At 36.3% G+C, this 23706-nt stretch overlaps 1 protein-coding gene across 1 annotated transcript; it reads left to right on the top strand.

Annotated features, from left to right (window-relative positions):
- The first annotated feature begins 1261 nt into the window (after positions 1-1261).
- LOC120114562 (E3 ubiquitin-protein ligase listerin-like) lies at positions 1262-21923 on the top strand. Its single transcript, XM_039135420.1, has 17 exons — positions 1262-1447; positions 1560-1677; positions 1777-1839; positions 2064-2141; positions 2538-2629; positions 7878-7980; positions 8157-8309; positions 8858-9516; positions 9644-10097; positions 15774-16297; positions 16762-17491; positions 17875-18586; positions 18871-19907; positions 19988-20446; positions 20841-21071; positions 21166-21571; positions 21762-21923. Exons 1-16 carry the CDS (start codon positions 1392-1394, stop codon positions 21391-21393), a joined length of 5697 nt encoding a protein of 1898 aa, XP_038991351.1. The 5' UTR covers positions 1262-1391; the 3' UTR covers positions 21394-21571; positions 21762-21923.
- The last annotated feature ends 1783 nt before the right edge of the window (positions 21924-23706 follow it).

The raw sequence follows: 23706 nt of genomic DNA, 5'->3' as shown, positions 1-23706 counted from the left end.
GCCAAAATCGATTTTTTTAATGATTAATTATTATTTTATGAATATATGTGAATATTTAAATGGATTTAAAGTTGTGAAAAGGGAGTTTTATAATGAAACAAAATTTTAAGGATTTATACTTAAAGAATGTTTGAAATGTTAATGTAATATCTTTAACTCGTATTTCGAGATGTATACGGGTTACGGGTGTTACAATTTTGCTATTCAAAACCAGTGAAATTTTGTTTCTTTAAAATTTTCAAATCAATTGTCTTTGTTTTAAATATAGTAATCGTATAAAATCATAGTTTAATATTTAATGTTAAAATCAAATTTATTTTTAGGCAGCAAACATGCAATTCAAAACTGGTTTATATCATAAATAATACTGCCATAATACTACCTAAAACTGCCTACTTTAAAAATCAGCAAATTAATACTTAAAACATGTTTTATTAAAATACTATTCATTTACACTACTTATTATACTAATTTTTTATATTTAAAATAATTGCAAAATAAATAAATTTCATATAAGAGCAATTAAAAAATCTATAATATACATGTCACAATATAAATAAAAAGTAACATTGTATGATGTCCAATGTCCTTATAGATTCTGAATACAGATTCGATTCCTCACAAATGATGCTAAAATGCCCTCTAATCTGCTCACTTGTTCGTACATATGTGTAAACAATCACACGTTAAATTTTCATTTTTTGAAGCATTCAAGATAACTAATTAAACATTTTTATAATAATGAATAAAACATCATATAAATATCATTTATAAAATAAAACTTTGCAAATAAAACTTTACTGTAAAACGTAAAAATCAATCCTATATTGTTCTAGTTCCTTATACTTGTACTATTTATTTTCTAGTACTATTCCTTTTTTTTGTATTATTTTTTTTGTTATATTCTTTTTCTCTCATTTTATAAGTATGAGAATATATGATACATTTTGATTAATCTGAATCGATTTAGGTTGTACATTTAATTTTAGTAGATGAGTCTTTCTAACAGAGATTTTTTAAATATACAAGAACTTAAATTAGAGACTCCACTTAAGTGATATCAAATTAAAAAACTTAAATTTGAGACTCCACTTAAATGATATCAAATTATTTAACCCCTCATAGACAATATTTTGATTTTGTTCAAATGCTTTTGATTTCCGTGTAAAAGTGAAAGTGGCATAACATATATATTTATAATTAGCAATATAGGCTTCCCCTGACCGTAGGAGGCAAGGCAAAGGGCACGAAAAAGAGCCCCAAATATTTGATTTCACAGATAGACAATTCAGCTACTTCCTAGTTCGTCTTTTCTTCTTGTTTCCCAGCTAGCAAACCAAGACCTTCCGTCGTCTGCCCAACGGCGTCGGTTTCAGTCCAAGTACACAAAAATGGGGAGACAGAAGGGTGAGGCAGCCAGGAGCAAGGCACGCCCTTCAAGCAGCAGGTTTTCCTTCATTTTTCTCTAAATAAAATTCTCCATTTATTAACAAATTAAATCTTTTTTGTTTAACCTATATGCTAATTGTTTTTTTACCTCTGCGGTTGTTGGATGGCAGTCTTGCGGCTTCTCTATTGCCATCGAGTTCGGCTGCCGCTGCGGTGGGATTTGGCGGCTACGTCGGTAGCTCCCGGCTTGATTCCACTCTCTCCACCGAAGATTCCAATCCTCTTTTGGTATTCAATTCCTCTTTACCGCTAAAAGCTTTTGTATCTTAATTGATAAAGTTAGCAGATATTTATTCTTCCAATTTTATGAATTGTTTGCAATTGCAGGATATAGATAGTGAAGTGGCACAACACTTAAAAAGGCTGGCAAGAAAGGATCCTACTACCAAGGTAGTAATATTTTCTTGAATACCTGTGATGAACTCTATAAACTTTTTGCAAGTAACACTTGACCACATGTCTTAGTTTTTCAATTATCATATTTTCAGCTGTAGCTCCCAAGCTTTGACTAATGTGATCACTTTTTTCATTTAATAAGCAATTGAGTTTATCTTCATGATTGAGTATATCCTGCTCAATTTACATGTCATGACCAGCTTCTTGTTCATTAACAGCTTAAAGCTCTGGCATCTCTGTCTGCTTTGCTCAAGCAGAAGTCTGGAAAGGAAATAGTTCCGATCATTCCACAATGGGTGAGATTTTAGTCTTTTCTTTTTATTTTTCATTGGGAATGCATCAACAGAATTGCACTCAAAAACCTAGTTTCTATAATTTCCTAGTTTATCTTCATGGTGAAAATTTTGAACTTCACCTGCATGAGGAGAAAAACCAAGAACAAAGAGGTCTACATGAAAATGTTTCTGAAATTGGTTAGTACATATTGAAGTCTAAAATATTAGAACTGAAAACAAGTTACTCCAAATGTGATCTCAGAAATCACAGGAACATGAAACTCTGATATTGTTGAGCTTAAAAGACTGGTTGATTGTTTGACTTCTTTTAGATATTAAAGAAAAAAAATTTAATAGTTTTTCAATCCTTAAGCTTGGTTTATGTGTTCAAGTATTGCTATGCTCTCCCTCATACAGGCATTTGAATACAAGAAGCTACTGCTGGACTATAATCGAGAGGTTCGGCGAGCTACTCATGAAACAATGACTAATCTTGTCACTTCTGTTGGGTTTGAACTTCTTCCACCCCCTTTTTTGGCTATTGAATATTGTTTTCTTACCTTCTTGTGTATGACAACTTAATGATTACATTGTAGTGAAGAATATTAATGATCAATCATGATTGATCCACTGAATGTTGGAAGTCCAAAAATTTTGGTCTATGTGATGCTTATTTGTGTGAATGTATTTTGTTTGAGCTATGTATTTGTTTCCAAATTTGGAAACAAATACATAGCTCAAACAAGAATGTTTTGAAAATTGATTTTCATGGAAGATTAGAAACTGATACAATTATATACACTATTTATTTAGAAATATCATGCCTATTGACTATTGAGTCATAAGAGGTGTGATGTATTGAAAATGACAGAACAAAGAAAAAGGAATTATTTTTTTCCTTCACAGTTCTGAGCAGAATCATTCACCTTATTTTGTTATGCAATAAAAACTTGGTTGTCTCAATTTGATGTGAACACGTTTAAGAAGAAGAAATAATTCTATTCACTTCTAATCTGAATACAACCTTTTAAAAATAGTAGAAAAATAAAAAATGAAATAATCTCTAGAAATTAGTCTATCCCTAAAAAATAGTAATTAGATTATGACTAATAGTACAAGGAAATTCCTAGAACTAAAGTAGAAAATCTGCTTAATTTAAGGAATTCCAACACTCCCCCTCAAGTTGGAGTGTAGATGTTAATCAAACCTAGCTTGCCCATAATTTCTTCAAACCTTTTTCTCGTCTGCTACTTGTTGTCTTGTAGGTAGATATGAAACACAAACTTCCCCTTTGTTAATTTTCTCCGTAATAAAATGGCGATCAATTTCTACATGCTTGGTACGGTCATGGTGTACAGGGTTATGAGCTATGCTAACTGCTGCCTGGTTGTCACAGTATAATGTTATAGGTTAGGATAATTTTTGTTCTCCCATTAGCCGTTATAACCACATTCCTTCACATATACCGTGGGACAGAGCTCAATACTCAAATTCAGCACTGCTGCGTGCCATAATAGACTGCTTTTTACTCCTCCATGTCACGAGATTACCCAAACATAGCTGCAATAACCGCTTGTGGAGCGCCTGTCATTAATAGCACCTGCCCAGTCTGCATCAGTGTAGACTTCTATGCTTCGATTTACATCTTTCTTGAAATGCAACCCCTTACTAGGAGTCCCTTTTAAGTATCTCAATATCCTGTAGGCAGCTTCCAAATGTTTCTCCCGAGGGGGATGCATAAATTAACTAATAACACTTACTCCAAAAGCTATGTCTGGACGAGTGTGAGAAAGATAGATAAGTTTTCCCACTAACCGTTGATATCTTCCCCTGTCTACCTGTTCTCCATCCTTATCAGTTCCTAATTTAAGATTGGGTTCCATAGGAGTCTCGGCTGGTTTGCAACCAACATTTCGACTTCAGAAAGTAGATCAAGAATATACTTTCTTTGAGAGATTTAAATACCTGCCTTTGACCTTGCTATCTCCATTCTAAGAAAATATCGAAAATTCCCTAAGTCTTTAAGTTGAAACTCAAGACTTAAGAACTCTTTTAGTCTTTCATTTTCAATAGAATCATCTCCTGTCAATATTATGTCATCTACATATACAATGAGAATACAACACTTCCCATTATCCAAGTGTTTGTAGAATAAGGTGTGATCCGCTTGACCTTGAATATAATGTCTACTAGTCATGGCTTTGGCAAAACGATTAAACCAAACCTTAGGGGATTGCTTTAGTCCATACAAGGACTTCTTCAACTTGCACACTTGGCCCTTGCTTCATTCGAATCCGGGCAGAAAATCCATGTGTACTTCTTCGTTTAATTCTCCATTGAGAAAAGCACTCGAATAGTATTCAGTTTGAACACTGGTGCAAATGTTTCCTCGTAATCCAACCCATATGTTTGAGTGAAACCCCTGGCCACAAGTCTAGCCTTGTATCGATCAATGCTCCCATCTGGTTTAAATTTTGTAGTGAAAATCCACTTACAACCCACGATCTTCTTCCCAGTAGGTAGTTTAGATATTTCCCAAGTTCCATTGTCTTCAAGAGCCTTTATTTCTTCCAACACAGCTAGCCTCCATTTGGTTGACTTAAGAGCCTCTTCTATGTTCTTTGGAGTTTCTACAGAGTCAACATGAGAAACAAAGGCATTGTAGGATTTAGAAAAGTTTCCATAGGATACAAACTGAGAAATGGGATGTTGAATGTAGCTCCTAGTGCCCTTTCTTACTGCAATTGGAAGATAGATTGAATGTGAAGGAGGTGAGACTTCTTCCCCAGGGCAGTCCTCGGGTAAAGATGGCATTGGCACTGCTGTTTCAGTTTCTGGCAGTTGATTTCTTCGAGAGTATACACGAAGTCGCTGAGTTTTTTCTTTTTTTTTTTCAAAATGAGAGGGTTGTTTTTCTTCATTAGTATGATTAATCACCCTTTTTTCTTGTTGCTGCACAATGGAGATAGGAAAAAAGGGTCCAAAATAGTGGCTGTAGGATTTTCAACAGGTTTTGTAGTGGTGGTAGGGCTGATAGAGTCTTGAGGTATAATGAGAAGATTGTTCAAGGTCTCATCTTCACTAAATATCTCCCCCTGAAGATGAAAGACTGAAAAATATGGCTTGTTTTCGAAGAAAGTAATATCAAGGGACACAAACATCCGGTGTAAGGTTGGAGAGTAGCATTTTTACCCTTTTTGTGTAGGTGAGTAACCAATAAAGAAACAAGTGTGGGCTCTAGGATCAAGTTTAGATCGGCTAGGTTGATGGTTGTGGGCAAATGATTTGCAACCAAAAGTTTTGGTTGGGAGAATAGGAACACGAAACAAGGGAAAGATTTTTTGAAGAGTATGTAAAGGTGTTTGAAAGTTTAATACCTTTGATGGGAGTCTGTTTATAAGATAACAAGCAGTGAGAACAACTTCTCATAAATACTTTGGTACACCCATAGTAAACATAAGGGCACGAGCACGGCTACAAGCTGTCTGTTTTTCCTCTCAGAAACCCCATTTTGTTGAGGGGTATCAGGACAAGAACTTTGATGTATGATTCCTTGCTCAGAAAGATAAGGACTTAGGATAGAATTAAAGTACTCTCTCCCATTATCAGTTCCAAGGGTGTGAATTTTGGAATTGAACTGGGTTCGAATCATTGAATGAAAATTTTGGAAGACTCTAGAGACTTCGGTTTTTTCTTTGAGGAGATAGACCCAACAAACTCTAGTGTGGTCATCAATGAAAGTTATGAACCACCTATCCCCTGTGATGTTTTTTACTCGACTAGCTCCCCATAGATCATTGTGGATTAAAGAGAAAGGTTGAGATTGAACATAAGGTTTCAAAGGATAAGGGACACGAATATGTTTAGACAGTTGGCAAACTTCACAATTCAAGGAACTTATTTTCTTATTAAGAAATAGTAAAGGAAACAATTTCTTGAAGTACATGAAATTCGGGTGTCCTAATCTACGGTGTCATAGCATGATAGAATCTTCTTTTGATGTAGATAAGGCCATCCCTTCTTGTGAACTGTTTTTGTTCCAAACATATAAGCCATCATCAACTTTAGTAGTGTCAATCATCTTCCCCGATTCCTGCTTCTGAACCACACAACCGAAAGCAGAAAATTCAACAAGTACTTTTTCATCCTTGGTAAGCTTGCTAATTGAGAGTAAATTGCAAGAAATATTTGGAATGTGTAAAACTTTATCAATGGGAAAATTTTCAGTAAGTCTAACTGTTCCCATTCCAGCCACCGGTAAGTAAGATCCATCAGCTATGTGAATCCGGGAGTGATCATGACAAGGTAAATATGTGTGAAACAAACTTAGATTACTTGTCATGTGGTTAGATGCACCCGAGTCTAGTATCCAGATAGATTCATGTGTAGTATTTAAGGCAGTACCTTGAATAGCTAGTGACACATTGGTTGTAGGAGTCCCAAGTAGTTTATGAAGAGCCTCAAGTTGAGTTTTGGTTAGTCGATCATCCTGAGCATCTTCTTCAGTAGTAGATATCATTGTTGCCTTGTTTTCTTTCTGATTTTTTCCAGGATAGCCATGGAGTTTGAAGCATTTTTCCTTGGTATGCCTAACACGTTACAGTGGCTACACCATTACCTATTTGAACCAGAATCAATTCCAGCCTTGAACTTTTGAGACTGTGGGTCTCTTGAAATAAGGGCAGAGTTCTTGGAAGGACGATGACCAGCTGTGGTCAATGGTTTTAGTTCTCTTGTGTCTCCCAACATAATAAGACGCCGTTTCTTTCCCTCCTTACTTCAGCAAAGCTTCTCCTATTGTTGGTAGTATAATTCTGCCTAGTATTCGTCCTCGGACCTCATCAAGATCACGATTTAGTCCCGCTACGAATTCATAGAGATGCTCTTTGTTAAGATGATCCATGAACTTGGTGTGTTCCGAGCCCTCGCCCCATTCAGCTTCATAATACATGTCTAACTCCTGCCATAAGATCTTTAGGTTGTAATATTGAGCGACTTCAAGTGTTCCTTATCGAATATCTTTCAACTTTAATTTGATCTCGAATACTTAGGAAGCATTTCCAAGATCCAAGTAATTCTCCTTGATTGCATCCCACATTTCTTTGGCAGTTTTGAAAAAAAAATACGTTCGGCTTATATAACCTTCCATTGAATTTATAAGTCAAGCCATAATCATTGAGTTGTTAAGCTCCCAAGTTGCATAACCAGTCTGCTGATGCTAGTCGAGGAATTTCTCCATTAATGTGCCCAATTTTTCCTCGGCTACGAAGAACCATAAGGACAGATTGTGACCATTGCAGGAAATTTTTTCCATCTACCCGATGATTTGTGATTATAAAAGAAAAATTAAGGCCAATTTGAGGGATTCCTTGACTGTGATTTTGAGTTATTTGTGAGATCTTAGTCTCAGACAGGGTTTCATTGATATCACCCATGAGAGAAGGAAAAAAAGAGAGGGATTTTTAGGAAGAGAGATGAGAGACGAATGAGTAGGATCGAATGAATCCTAAAGCTCTGATACCATGAACACGTTTAGGAAGAAGAAATAATTCTATTCACTTCTAATCTGAATACAACCTTTTATAAATAGCAGAAAAATAAAAAAAGGAAATAATCTTTAGAAATTAGCCTATCCCTAAAAAATAGTAATTAGATTATGGCTAATAGTAAAAGGAAATTCCTAGAACTAAGGTAGAAAATCTACTTAATTTAAGGAATTCTAACATGATGCATGTTTTTGTTGGCATGTTTTCGCAGAAGAGATTTGGCGCCGTATTTGAAGTCCTTGATGGGACCATGGTGGTTCTCTCAATTTGATCCAAGTTCTGAAGTTTCCCAAGCTGCTAAGCGTTCATTGCAGGTTTGAATCAAATTCATGTTTTCTGAAGGTTCAATCCTCTTGGCATCCTATAAACTGCTAGCATATGCACCATGCATGTAGTTTAGTTGTAACTTGTGAACATGTTAATATGATAGGATGCGGTGAGCTTTGAACGGTTGGTTTTCTTTATTTAACCATTTGTTTGTAAACAACAGGCTGCCTTCCCTGCTCAGGAAAAGAGATTAGATGCTTTAATCTTGTACACAAATGACGTTTTCATGTATTTGGAAGAAAATTTGAAGCTTACTCCACAAAATTTGTCAGATAAAGCCGTTGCTTTGGATGAGTTGCAAGAGATGCACCAGCAGGTATTCATAGATCTGTTCTGGATATGATTTTCTTAGGGACAAGTGTTGAACTCCATATTACTTAACCTTTTCAGTTGCAATAATTATCTCATTGTAAGCTCTTTTTTTGGGTTATTTTTCTGCTAAAAGTTTTCTGTTCATTTGATTCTTGACCGAGTGGCATCACTTATTTTGGAAATCTATAATTATATGGATTTTGGGGAGCTACTGAGTGTAAAACAATGTGCTTAATTTTTCTTAACCACCTCCAACACTCTCCAATCCTTGAGGACATCTAACAGCACATGCACATTATATGTTTGTTTGTGCAAAAATGCTTGTATGAGGGTATCAAAATTACATTTACAAATATTTTTTTATATGAAATTACAAGTACAGTTCATGCTAATCTTCTATGTGTTTTTCGAACATAAATCTGTACAATATTTGATATATTCTGAAATCATTACTTTAGGAGCATCACCAAACCTATTATATTCTTGCTTGGGTTTCTTTATCATGTCTTCTTGAAATATTTTGTAATTTCCCTCATTTCTGTTTAATTTCAGGTGATATCTTCTTCATTGCTGGCTTTGGCCACACTTCTTGATGTTTTGGTCTCTGTGCAAATAGAAAGACCTGGTTTTGAAAGTATATCTGCCGAACCAAAACATGCTTCTAAGGCTAAGGCGACTGCAATTTCTTTTGCAGAAAAACTCTTTTCTGCTCATAAATATTTTCTTGAGTTTTTGAAGTCTGAAAGCCCTGCTGTTCGTTCAGCTACATACACAGTCTTAAGAAGTTACATAAAAAACATTCCACAGGCTTTTGATCAAGGAAATATGAAAACTATTGCTACAGCTGTTCTTGGTGCTTTCCAGGAAAAAGATCCTGCTTGTCATTCTTCAATGTGGGATGCAATATTGCTATTTTCAAAGAGATTTCCTGACATTTGGACTACATTGAATGTTCAGAAATATGTATTTAAACGGCTCTGGTCTTTTATTAGGAATGGATGCTTTGGATCTCAGCAAGTTTCTTATCCAGCACTGGTTCTGTTCTTAGATACTATTCCTTCTAAAGTATTTTCTGGAGACAAAATTTTCCTTGATTTTTTCCTTAACCTATGGGCTGGAAGGAATCCAGTTCATTCTCTGAATGCAGATCGACTAGCATTTTTCAGGGCATTTAGAGAGAGTTTTTTTTGGGGATTACGTAATGCTTCTAGGTACGAGTTAATAGAGTTTTTACTTTGCGGCCCTTTTTGTGCAGTGGATCAGATGTTCTCAATTCTTGCTGCCTGTATCATTTTTTTTATATTTGGAATGCTAACTCATATTTTCTCTACTTACCAGATTTTGTGATATTGTTGATTCCATCTCTCATTTTCGGATCACCCTTATTAATGATATCCTTGTGAAGCTTCTGTGGCAAGACTACCTGTCATCTGTGAGCTCGAAAGACCAGGATAGTGATAAGCCTCTCCATGGGAAGACAACAGAAATGCAGAACATCAAGTATTCAATAAGTTATCTTCAGGAGTTGGGAAAGTGCATTGTTGAAATTCTTTCTGGCATTTATTCGCTGGAAGAGGACCTTCTCTCTTTCTTTTGTGTGGCGTTTCAGGAAGCTTGTGAGAGATTGCTTCAGAAAAAAGTGACCACAGAACAGCCAACATTGAATATAGAGCCAATTATGTCATTTCTTTTCTTAGTGGATATACATGCAAAGCAAAAGGGTGAATCTTGGCCTTTGCTGCATTTAGTCGGACCGATGTTGGCCAAGTGTTTCTCGTTGGTCAGATCGCTTGTAAGTTACCATTGCATGAACACTTGATGTTTGTCAGATATAAGTTGCTCAATCATGCTTATCTGTGCTATTTATGTTAATATGTAAATGCGTGAAGGATGTGATGGATGGCTATAACCACCCCCTTGCTGTACATACATCATCCTAAACTAGTTGTTTATGAAAAACTAGTAACTTATTGTTGCTGCTGGTTGTAATCATACTAGAGGCAAATTGTTTTTATATAGTGTTTTCTCACTAGTCCGAAAATCTATATATTATATAAAGTAATAAAGCGCTGTAAGCAGGAAATTACATCTATCAGTTAGATCTGATTCGCTTGGTTGATTGAAAGTAAGGTCTTTTTTTACCTCCTTGTGTCTTTGGCCCCTGAATTATCTTTCAAATGTCATTGTTAGCTGGATGAGAAATCAGTTCCCGAATCTCGGTGCCCTAGACTCCCTAAAATTGACTGTCTCTATTACGATTTTTATTGTGTTGGAAATTTGGTCATTGAAAGCCTTGATTTAGTTATAATCTGTGAGATATTCTAGGATTTGTTTTCTATGTAAATCAAGAAAAAATAGGAAAGTAGAAGCTGTCAAATATTGGCTCTAATTAGTTTCTTTTTTTGTTGTAATTTCCCTCTGTATAAAAGGAGCCTTGTACTCATTCAAGAAATAAGACACATATTATTTCTTCATTCTTTTCTAATTTGGTGTCAGAGCCATAATCGTGTCTTAACCCTAAAACACATCAGTTCCAAAATCACTGTAGCCATGTTCGAAGTCGCGTCGGAAATCACCTCAACCCCTGTTGCGGCCACTCCGCAGCACCACTCCAATTTTCATTCTGTCCAAATCACCACCATCCGCTTAAATGGTGACAACTTCCTCCGATGGTCATAATCAGTCCGGATGTATATTCGTGGGCAAGGGAAAATCGGTTACATCACTGGTGACAAAAAGGCTCCTACTGTTGATGATCCGCTGTACACTACTTGGGATGCTGAAAACTCCATGGTTATGACATGGCTGGTCAATTCCATGGAGGACATAAGCTCCAATTACATGTGTTATCCTACTGCAAAAGAATTGTGGGATAATGTTAGTCAGATGTATTTTGACCTAGGCAACCAATCTCAGGTTTTTGAGTTGACTTTAAAATTGGAGGAGATTCGTCAAGGAGATAATTCTGTCACCACATATTTCCATTCGTTGAAAAGGCTGTGGCAGGATCTTGATCTCTTCAACACATACGAATGGAAAAATATTGATGACTGTAATCACCATAAGAAAACTATAGAAGATAGTCGTATTTACAAGTTTCTTGCCAGCCTCATATTTGAGTTTGATGAAGTACGAAGAAGGATTATTGGCAGACCTCCTCTTCCATCATTGGCGAAGTATTTGCCGAAGTTAGAAGAGAAGAAAGCCGAAGGAATGTCATGCTCAAAAAGAAGAGTACTGGTGAGTTAATTGAAAATTCTGCCTTATTGAGTGATGTTGCAGCCTACAAGGCAGCAAACTACCAGCACAGGTCTGATGATAAACCACGGGTCTGGTGCAATTTTTGCAACAAACCCCGCCATACACGTGAGACATGTTGGAAAATTCATGGCAAACCTGCTAACTGGAAAAGCAACAAGCAAGGAGAGAAGAATCGTGGAATTCCTACTGCAAGTGAAGCTGACTCAGGTCCCTTCAACAAAGAGCAGATTGATCAACTCTTGAAACTGATAAAATCCAATTTCTCATCCGGTATTCCTAGTGTTTCTTTGGCACAAACAGGTAGTAATCCTAAAGCCCTTTCTTGTCCAAATTCCTCTCCGTGGATAATAGATTCCGGAGCCTCAGATCACATGACTAGTTTTTCTCATTTATTTAATACCTATTCACCTTGCCCTGGAAATGAAAAAATTAGAATTGCCGATGGTAGTTTTTCACCTATTACAGGAAAAGGACTCATTAAACTGACAGAGAAAATTAATCTCAATAATGTTCATGTCCTTAAATTAGCCTGCAATCTTTTGTCTGTCAGTAAACTATCTAGAGATTCTAATTGTTGCATTACCTTCTTTGAATCACATTGTGAATTTCAGGATCGGAACTCGGGGATGATGATTAGACGTGCTAGGATGATTGAAGGTCTTTATTACTTTGATGAAGTATCTATCAGTAATAAAAAAGTTTAGAGCTTTAGTGGTACTAGTTCAATTTCTATTCGAGAAAAAATAATGTTGTGCCACTATAGACTAGGACATCCTAGTTTTCTTTATTTGAAACACTTATTTTCAGAATTATTTAAAGGGATTGATTGTTCTTCTTTTCATTGTGAAAATTGCATTTTTTTAAAAACCGTCATTCCCCTTATTTACCAAAAGATTATCAGGCCTCCAAACCTTTTTATCTGATTCATAGTGATGTTTGGGGCCCTTCTAAAGTTACTATTATTTCTGGTAAAAGGTGGTTTGTTACTTTTATTGATGACCACACACGTTTATGTTGGATTTATCTAATGAATAAAAAGTCTGACATGAAAGATTTATTCAAAATTTTTTACACTCTGATTGAAAACCAATTTCAAACCAAGATTAGTATTTTACATTCTGACAATGGAACAAAATATTTTAATGAGCACTTAGGTGATTTTTTGAAAGAGAAAGGGATTTTTCATCACTCTACATGTCGGGATACCCCTCAACAAAATGGCATTGCAGAACGAAAAAATAAACATTTACTTGAAGTAGCATGTGCCATAATATTTTACATGCATGTTCCCAAATACTTATGGGGTGAAGCAGTTTTAACAGCCGCTTACTTGATAAATAGGATGCCTACTAAGGTGTTAACATACAAAACACCACTCCATTGCCTAAAATCATCTTTTCCTGGAACAAGGTTGTTTTCTGAGTTACCTGTCAAAGTTTTTGGATGTACTGTCTATGTTTATGTTCCATGCCAATTTCGTTCAAAACTTGACCCACGTGTTATTAAATGCATTTTTTTGGGGTACTCTTCAAATAAAAAGGGGTATAAGTGTTTTGATCCTTAAACAAAAAAATTTCATGTGAGTATGGATGTGTCGTTTTTGGAAACAAAACTTTATTTCACAAAAAATTCTCTTCAAGGGGAGACAAGTGATGTAGAAGACAATATTTGGAACATTTCTATCCCACTACCCAATGTCATTTATCCTACACAAAAATCCAAATTCAAGTGTTTCTAATAACGATTGCCTAGGAGAACCAGGTTTGTTGGTGCCTAATAAAGGAGATTTTCGTTCAGGGGGAGAAGTGCTACAAACTAATCAACGTGATTTGAATTCTGAGCTTCAGTTTTATACTAGGAAGAGATTTCATTTGAGAAATAAAGACTCAAATATCAACCCTGCACGAAACCAATCTGAAGATCTAAGTTCTGGTGTCGAAACTTCAGGTAATCCTATCCCTACTACACCTTTGATTTCCTCCACTTTGTCCAACAATTCTCCTAGTATTCCTGATCTTGATGTCCCTATAGCACTTAGGAAAGGTGTCCGAAATTGCACTCAACATCCCATTGCAAAATATCTTTCCTATCACAGACTATCAAAAAACCATAAAGCTTTCACATCTAGGATTTCACATTTGTTTGTTCCAAGGAATATACAGGAAGCATTGGATGATCCGAATTGGAAATTAGCAGTCATGGAGGAGATGAATGCTCTAAGGAGAAGTGGTACATGGGAGATTGTCGATCTACCCAAAGGAAAGAAAATAGTCGGGTGTAAATGGGTGTTTACAATAAAAAGTAAAGCTAATGGAAGCGTTGAGAGATACAAGGCGAGATTAGTGGCTAAAGGCTTTACTCAAACATATGGGAGTGACTACCAAAGAGACTTTTGCTCCTGTTGCTAAAATAAATTATATTAGAGTGTTGTTATCTCTTGCAGTGAACTCCGATTGGCCTCTACATCAACTTGACATTAAAAATGCATTTCTCAATGGTGATCTGGAAGAGGAGGTGTATATGAGCCTACCGCCAGGATTTGAGAAGAAACTTGGCAGTAACAAAGTATGCAGATTACATAAGTCACTATATGGACTCAAACAGTCACCAAGAGCTTGGTTTGACCGCTTTGGAAAGACAGTTATCAGTTATGGCTTCTTGCAGAGTCAAGCTGATCACACAGTATTTATAAACATTCAAAAGATGGTAAAGTTGCAATTTTGATTGTTTATGTTGATGATATTATTCTCACTGGTAATAATGAAACGGAATTAACTATTCTGAAGAAAAGACTAGCAAAGGAGTTCCAAATTAAGGACCTGGGAGCTCTTAAGTATTTCCTTGGAATGGAATTTGCAAGATCTAAGGAAGGCATATTTGTCAATCAGAGAAAATATGTTCTTGATCTCCTTGGAGAAACAGGTCTACTTGGTTGTAAGATGGTTGAAACTCCGGTTGAGCCAAACTTGAAGTTACAAGCTGCTAAGGTTGAAGAAGTAAAGGACAGGGAACAATATCAAAGACTTGTAGGGAAGTTGATTTACTTGTCTCATACACGGCCTGATATTGCTTTTGCAGTTAGCATGGTAAGTCAATTCATGCACTCACCAGGGACGGAGCATTTCGAGGCCGTCTATAGGATCTTAAGATATTTGAAAGGAACTCCAGGAAGAGGCTTATTGTTCAAGAAACATGGACATCTTCAAGTTGAAGTCTACACAGACGCAGATTGGGCAGGAAGTGTTACAGACAGAAGATCAACGTCTGGATACTGTTCCTTTGTTGGAGGAAACCTAGTTACATGGCGGAGTAAAAAACAAAATGTGGTAGCTAGAAGTAGTGCTGAAGCAGAATTCAGAGCCGTTGCCCATGGAATTTGCGAGGCGATGTGGATAAAAAGGATTCTTGAAGAATTGAAGTTTTCTTACTCGACTCCAAAGAAGGTCTATTGTGACAACAAAGCTGCTATTGCTATTGCTCATAATCCAGTTCTTCATGATCCCACGAAACATATAGAAGTGGATAAACATTTCATCAAGGAGAAAGTCAATGCGGGAATAATATGCATGACATATCTTCCAACTGATGAACAATTAGCTGATGTACTAACGAAGGGACTACACAAGAAGCAATTTGGTAATCTGACTAGCAAGCTGGCTATGGAAGATATCTTTAAACCAGCTTGAGGGGGAGTGTTGGAAATTTGGTCATTGAAAGCCTTGATTTAGTCATAATCTGTGAGATATTCTAAGATTTGTTTTCTATGTAAATCAAGAAAAAGTAGGAAAGTAGAAGCTGTCAAATATTGGCTCTAATTAGTTTCTTTTTTTGTTGTAATTTCCCTCTGTATAAAAGGAGCCTTGTACTCATTCAAGAAATAAGACATTATTTCTTCATTCTTTTCTAATTTATTGCCCTTTCATTTTTCTGTCATCTTTGTTTTTCTTTTCTGAATATAAGTGAATTTTAAATGGAAGTGTTGTTTCATAAGAAAGTGGATGACCAAAACATTTCTAGTTTAGCTGGGAAACCATCCCAGTGTTTCATTTGTCCTGCTCTGCTGCTGTCCATCTCTTTCATGATAATTCTATGTCATCCAATTCTTAAGTCGAAGAAACAGAGCATCTTTTCATGTGCCTATTGCATTATCTCTTATCTACACATGCTTTAATTTGAACATTCACATTTGCATTTTCCTCCACCACAGGATTCGGTAGATGGTGTGAGGCTTTTGTCTACTTCAGTTTCAATATTTGGAGCACGAAAGGTACTCCAAGTGATTTTTTCCAGCAGCAATGCACCTTTCTGTGGTCCTTCCTGCGACAAGGGTGGTGAAATGATGCTGGAGTATTTTCTTCAAATTTACAAGGAAACATTTGTTCCTTGGTGTTTGCATGGGCATAATAGTAATACCAGTGTTCGACTAGATCTGTTGCTTGCATTGCTTGATGATGAATGTTTCTATGAGCAGTGGCACGCTATTATCACGTATGCTATTGACTTGGTAAATTTTAAGGGCTCAGGTTCCATGGACTCAAATCACTTAGCTGTGTTGGCAATGCTTTTTGAGAAGGCGAGAAATGAGATTAGGATAAGGAAAGTGGGAGACAGTTCTTTTCATCGGCCAGGTTCCGTCCCAGATCATTGGCATCACGAGCTTCTTGAAGCAACTGCTGTTTCTGTTGCCTCTTCCGTTCCTCCTTTTAGAACTTCTGATGCGCAGTTTCTGTGGTATGTGAATGCAAAAGCGTGACATGTTTTATCCTCTGCAATTTGAATTTCAGGAATTGGTGAGCAAGTATCAATATTTACCACGAAGACTGCTAATATATTGCTGTACTGTTGACAAAAAAACCTTCGTTGAATACAAGTAAAATGGTTCCATAAGGATGGTCCATATGCTTTATTGTTTATAGTACATCATCCCATACCATGACATTTGTGAATGACTGACATGACCTGCCATATTTCTTAGAAAATTATAGCAGATATTTGCTTTCTTGAATAACCTTGAAACAAAATTAATGATTTTGAGGATGTAAGCGGACCTTAAATTCTTGCTAAAACATTGACAAAGACTAGGCTGATTATTTGATAAATGTGGAGAATTGTCTCGTATTGAGTCCATAAATATTTTGCTGATCTATGCATTTATATTTCTCAGCTTTGACTCTTATTGTTTGTACCATCTGTAGTTCTGTTCTTGGGGATGCAACTGAAGGCAATCTAGATTCATTTGTCTCCAGGAAGTCAATGGTCCTGCTATTCAAGGAGGTTTTAAGAAAGCTAAATTCTTTTATTATGGATTCATCTTTCAGTTCTGTTAAGCAGGCTGGTGCTTTGCTTGATCCTGAAGAGAATTGCCTTGGGTTAGCTAGTAAGAATCCTGCAAATGTGGTTGATATGGCTTGTTTTGCTCTTGGAATAGTTGAGGGTAGTATCTTTTGCTTAAGGGCACTTGATGAGGAAATTGGCTTGGTTTCAAGTATTTCAGCTGCTGTGTTTATTATTGACTGGGAGTATAGGATGACTGTAGCAAGAGAGGATGCTCTAGACGATGAATCGAGGAAAATGATTGAGGCACGAATGGGCATTTGTGAATCAGCACATGGTTATCTAACCAAGATAAGCAATTTGTGGAAAAGCTTCTGCAAAGATGTGAGACAAGGAATAAGGACTATCTTGATTTGCACTATTAGATTTTCCGTTTTCAGGGAAGATGAACTAGACAATAATAAATTTGCGTCTTTGTGCTGCGCGATGATCATAGATGTGATTGAGCGTCTTTGTCAGGATCAGTATGAGGAACAGAATCTTTTGGATCATCTTCTAAGCAAAGGTGATATGTGGCCTAGGGGGATCACACCCTACTTGAATTCCATGGATGGACTGGCTAAATCAGATGATGAAAGAATATATGGGACTGTGAGTCACTGAGTGCCCTTTTTATATCTCACTCACATGTTATGATGTCATTATTTGCCCCTTTTATGACGCAAGTCTCTCTTTTAAATTTATGGTAACAATTTAACTGTAGTAGGATGGTTTGAAGTGCCTTTCTTTTGCTATTCAATGTCTTTTTTGAATGTCTGTCTTAAGTGGTCTGTAGAACTAGTATACTTCTTTAAGTGAAACTATAGTGACACATAGTTTTTCATAATCATATAATTGATCTTTTTAGTGTGTGCTACAGTTTTTACTAGTGGTTTGCTGAATGTGTACAATTTGCAATTTTCTTCAAGTATCATTAGTTTCCACAGCAAGGTTGAACTCAAGATTAACAAATTGCAAGTGTTTGTTGGATGCAGGCATATGGAAACTACAAGTTCATTTCTTTAATTGATAAACTTATTTATAAACTTGGGTTTCATAAAGTCATTGCTTGTGATGATGGCTTGGACACTTTACCATTATCAACCAATGCTTCAGCAAATACTGAGGTTACTTCTCGAGCTTGGGTTGCTGCTGCAATACTATGCACATGGAAATGGCCAGAGGGAAGTGCTGCAACCTCTTTCTTACCTGAACTTGTCTCATTTGCCAAGAGTAGAAATTATTCTCCCTATGGGAGCATCTTGGATTCCATTTTCAACATTTTATTTGATGGTGCTCTCATTCATGGTGAAAACTGTTCACAGAGTTCACTTCAGGCATGGCCTACTTTAGGTGAAGGTATGGAGGATATTGAAGAGCCCTCTCTAAGAGCTCTTGTATCTTTCCTTTTCACCTTGTTAAAAGAAAATATTTGGGGTCCAGAAAAGGCCATGGTTCTGTTTCAGCTTCTTGTAGATAAACTCTTTTTAGGTGAAACAGTTAACTCAAATTGTTTGAGGATACTTCCTTCTATTTTATGCGTTCTTGTACCAACCTTATGTCAAAGAAGTATCAGGTCCAGTGAATGTACTAATAAGGACGGTGAACCTGATCCACTTTATGAAAATCAGACACAGGACACTGTCAAAAGCTGGATCCAGAGGATTCTACAATTCCCACCTTTGGTCACATGGCAAACAGGACAAGGTATGCATGCCTTTTTGGTAATTTATACCTGAAAGTTAATTTTATGGTTTTAGACCAATTGTTCTTGGGTCATAATGGTATCTTTTGTCCCTTTGATGCATACGTTTACATCTTGCGCAAAGATGAGCTTCTCATAAGAATTTTCTTTTTATTTGGTTGCATGTGCTTGTTGGTTGACCTCATTCACTCCCCTTGAATATCTGCATGATTTGGTTGAAATATGTTACTTCTACTTTAAGTTGTGTCATGTCTGACTTTTTCCTTTTTTTGAGTGAGGGTAATAGATATGGAAGAATGGTTCCACTTGGTCTTATCATGTTATCCTGTAAGGGCTGTTGGAGGTGCTGAAACAATGAAACTGGATAGAAACATCGATCATGAAGAGAGGGAGCTCTTACTGAATTTATATCGGAAGCAGAGGCATGAAAGTGGTAGATCAATTGATGCTAATCAGTTGCCAGTGGTACAAATGTTGCTGTCAAAGCTAATGGTTATTTCTCTTGGTTATTTCTGGAGAGAATTTGATGAAGAAGATTGGGAGTTTCTATTTTCGCACCTAAGAGGCTGGATTGAATCAGCAGTTTTGATGATGGAGGAAGTCGCTGAAAATGTGAATGATGCAGTAACTGAACACTCTTCTGATAACTTTGATCTTATTCATAAAAAACTTGAAGAAAGTGTTTTAATTTCTGACCATTCTCTTATAAATATCAGTAAAAACTCACTCATCTCATTTTCTTTCCTTGATGGCCTTTTGGAACTCCAAGCAACAGAAGACACGGATAATTTAAACCCCTTGAGAACAGAAAGATGGGATCCTATTAAAAACCAGATTCTGGAAAGCATTCTCCGCTTGTTCTTTTCCACTGGTATTGCCGAGGCAATTGCTGGTTCTTGTTTATTTGAGGCTGCATCTATTATATCAGGTTCTCGATTTTATCATCGGTCTTTCTGGGAATCAGTTGCTTCAGGTGTCCTGAAATCTCCTTCACATGCTAGAGATGAAGCAGTCAAATCAATCGAACTCTGGGGACTAGGCAAAGGGCCTATTTGTGCTTTGTTTGCCATCCTCTTTACTTCCAGACCAATACCGCCTATGCAGCTTGCTTCCTATACTGTTTTGTCAACAGAACCTATTTCTAAGTTGGCCGTCTTTGGTGAAGGAATTGCACCTTACTCGGATGTTGATTCAAATGCCCAGGAGTCAATTCATCTCGATCTTTCACCAGAAGAGAATGTCCATTTGACGAAAGAATTATCTTACATAATTGAGAAATCACCTTATGATGTTCTTGATATGGATTCAATGGCAGAGCAACGGGTATATTTACTTCACATCCTGAATTTTGATGATTTTTTTCCCCATTTGATATAATGATATATTATTATTCATATCTGCAGGTACATCTATTCCTTGCTTGGGCTTTGTTGTTATCCCATTTGTCATCATTGCCTTCATTATCATCTCCAAGGGAGAGACTGGTACAGTATATTCAAAATTCTGCTAATCCATTGATACTAGATTGCCTTTTCCAGCATCTACTTTCCGACTTATCTGTAGTGCATTTTCAAAAGAAGAAAGATGGGGAGCTTCCTAGCATTCTTTCAGAAGCTGCAACTGCAGCCAGACACTCCATCACGACAGGGTCATTATTGTTTTCGGTGGAATCACTTTGGCCTATTGAACCTCTGAAAATGGCTTCATTTGCTGGAGCAATATACGGCCTTATGCTCCGTCTGCTTCCTGCTTATGTGTGGGGATGGTTTAGTGATTTACGGGACCGTTCTGCTTCATCAATGATTGAATATTTTACTAGAACATGGTGCAGTCCTCCTCTGGTTGCAAATGAACTATCCCTGGTGTGTATCTTTATCTAAAATATCTTTATTTCTAATGATCAAAGTAATTGTTAAAAATTTAGTGATCCTCTACAGTGCTCATTGAATTTCAAGGTTTTTTAAATTTTTAGTCATTATTTGGACAATTGCTGATGTTGGAATTGCTAGATCAATTGTTCTCAAATGAAAAATCACAAATGCATGCTTTAACGTCCTTCTACTTAACAAGATGGTTGTAGACAATCACTTATCAGTAATGAATTCAAGTTTATCTTTGCCCGACTTTCTCTCTGAAGCACTTCCGTATGAATATTTTTAACACTTGACCGGAAGAGGAAGAGACCGAAAAGAAAATTGATGAGGTTGAACTCTGTACTGAATTACTTAGTTTTGATAAATTTCTTCTGCTATGCAGATAAAGACATCAAATTTTGCCGATGAGAACTTCTCAGTAACTGTAAGCAAATCAGCAAATGAGGTTGTTGCTACCTATACAAAAGATGAGACAGGAATGGATCTAATTATTCGTCTTCCTTCATCTTACCCATTACGGCCTGTAGATGTTGACTGTATGAGGAGCCTAGGGATAAGTGAGGTGAAGCAGAGGAAGTGGTTAATGTCCATGATGATGTTTGTTCGCAATCAGGTAACTAGCTACTAGCTAATATATTATATGCATTCTATTTCATCTTTAATTTTCTTCCTCCCATTTAATGAGGTACGTTTCATTCGTGATGCAGAATGGAGCTTTAGCTGAAGCCATACGAGTATGGAAGCGTAATTTTGACAAGGAATTTGAAGGTGTTGAAGAATGCCCTATATGTTACAGTGTTATCCACACTGTGAACCACAGCCTCCCTCGTCTTGCTTGCAAGACCTGCAAGCACAAATTCCATGCAGCGTGCCTCTACAAGTGGTTCTCAACTTCTCACAAATCTTCATGCCCCTTATGCCAGTCTCCATTCTAACCTTCAAAATTAGTTATGGTTTTTTTTGGCACTGTTGCGTCCCTGCAATGTTCATTACCAAAGAAGTGAAAATACTGACAGCATAGGGTCTTAGTTCATGTGATATTGTGAGCAAAGACGAATACAGCAGATGTTGGTTCAGACTGGGGGCTGAGAGGGGTTTTACATGTAACGATGGGTAAGCTCTCTCTCTCTCTCTCTCTCTCACACACACACACACGTGCTGGTGATCTCCCCAAGATGAGTTCAATCTGAGCACGATTGGAGCTCAGTAATCTGGCTTTTCTTCTCATCTATTACTGTGTTTCATTTTGTTTAATGTTTTCATTTGAAAATTCTAAAAACTTTAGTTGGCATTTCACTTACAGGTTTCGTACGTTTACTGAATCAAGCTGGCTGCTTCTGTCAACAAGGGTTTTGCTGATTTTCAGCCAACATACAACTTAGAAGACCCGAGTTTATCATATATGATATACAATATGTATTAAATGTACGAGTATTTATTGTGGTATGAGTATTTATTGCGTACTTATTTCAATTTGCCATATTGATCATAAACAGTAGAGTAGTGTCGGAATCGTCTTTCGGTTTGGTTTCGAATTGGGCTTCGACTTGGATTAAATGAATTGGAGTCGTCACTGACTATTTAAAACGAATTTAGGTAGGTCGGACACTATTTTACTTGATCTGCGTTGTACCAGAAACGTGTCGGGTTCGGGAGTCGGTTATGGTCAAGGAATTATTAGTATCCTTGAATCGACCTTTCGGTATCAATTAATTCATCGGTTTTCTTAATCGTGAAAATCAAAATTAAAATTAAAATTTAAAAATTCAATTCGAATTAATTATCTTTGATCGATTGAAAGTATCCTTAAAAAATCAAAAGTGTTGGATTGTAAAAATAAAAATAAACATGAGAAAATAATAATAAAAAATATTAATATAATAATATTAATAAAAATTGAAATATATATATATAAAACAATATAAAAAGAAATAAAAATATTAAAATTAGGAGAAAATGAAAAATATATATAAAGTAAATAAATAAAAAATGAAATAAAAAGAATAAGTCAAAAGTTGTTACATCTCTCATATTTTGCGTGTAGAGAAAATAGATTTACAATGAAAATGTTCTGTCACTCCTCGTGTTTTTAAATATTGGCTTTGGATCTTCCATGATTATTTTTTTGTCCTTTTCTTCTCTCAATTTTTTCAAATCGTTGTCCTTTCCTTTGATTTTGGTTCCACGTTTTTCTCTGTGACATTTCCTCTTGATGTTTGAGTCTATTTATAGTCTAAATAAACCTATTTTTAGCTTAGATTTAGAGTCCTACTTGGACTCAAAATGTTTCGGTTTTAGTGTTTCACTAGGACTCAAATAAGTTGGTTTTAGTGTTTTAATATGACTCAAATACGTTAGTTTTAGTTTTTCAATAGGACTCAAAGGCGTTGATTTATTTTCTAAATCTTACTAAATCAGTGTTGTTGAGTGTGGGGTCTACAAAAATAATAAAATAAAAAATATTAATAATAATAATAAATAAATATAATATAATAAAATGTTTTTGTAGACCCGGACAAAAACGGGTGTCAATAGCTGCCCCTCTTTGTACATTTTTGTGTTAACAAAAATAGATCAAAGATGAAAAAGACAACCAATTTTTTGTCCGGTTCTCTTTGATTTGAGACTTGATAGTGACACTAAGCCGATCCATTGGGCACGATATCCTTCTTCTTGAAGTCGAAATCATGGGTGAGTTGGTAAATGACTCTTTGTTGTCAAACTTTGTCGACCTCGGTTTTTTTCTCGATTTAAAGACCTGGGTGTAAAAATTTGACCGGAAAGTAGTTCCTTGCTGATGCAACGCAGTTGATACACCCTTGAGCTGAATGGAATCGAACTCTAAGGTCTTTGGCAAATAGCCCTTCTTGCCTTGAGCTATGCTGCAAAAGATGGTGTCTTTGAGCAGAGTGAAGTCGAACTCGAAGGTCTTTGTTGACAGATAACCCTTTTAGCCTTGAGTTATACTGTAAATGATGTGCCCTCGAAGCTGAGTGTAATCGAACTCGAGGGTCTTTGGCAGACAGCTCTTCTCGACTTAAGCTATGCTGCAAATGATGTGCCTTGGAGCTGAGCGTAGTCGAACTCGAAGGCCTTTGGTGGGCACGATTCTTTTCGTCGTGAAGTTGAAACTGTGGATGGCACATTCGTTGTGAAGTTGAGCATCGAATTGGATATCATTCATCGTGAAGTTGAAATCCAAATATTTGTATTGTTTCGAGACCAATATCCTTCGCCGTGAAGTTGAA

Source organism: Hibiscus syriacus, unplaced genomic scaffold (genome assembly GCF_006381635.1).
Source record: "Hibiscus syriacus cultivar Baekdansim isolate YM2019G1 unplaced genomic scaffold, ASM638163v2 tig00110234_pilon, whole genome shotgun sequence".
In the NCBI taxonomy this organism is placed as follows: Eukaryota; Viridiplantae; Streptophyta; class Magnoliopsida; order Malvales; family Malvaceae; genus Hibiscus; species Hibiscus syriacus.
Note: the sequence above shows the minus strand (reverse complement) of the source record. Positions and strands in the feature narration are given on the sequence as shown.

What these genes read in the sequence shown, in the direction of transcription:
- LOC120114562 (XM_039135420.1), top strand. Translation starts at nt 1,392, where the DNA reads ATGGGGAGACAGAAGGGTGAGGCAGCCAGGAGCAAGGCACGCCCTTCA. An exon ending in AAGATTCCAATCCTCTTTTG is followed by an intron (nt 1,678 to 1,776) that starts GTATTCAATTCC and finishes TTGCAATTGCAG; the next exon opens with GATATAGATAGTGAAGTGGC. An exon ending in TTCCGATCATTCCACAATGG is followed by an intron (nt 2,142 to 2,537) that starts GTGAGATTTTAG and finishes TCCCTCATACAG; the next exon opens with GCATTTGAATACAAGAAGCT.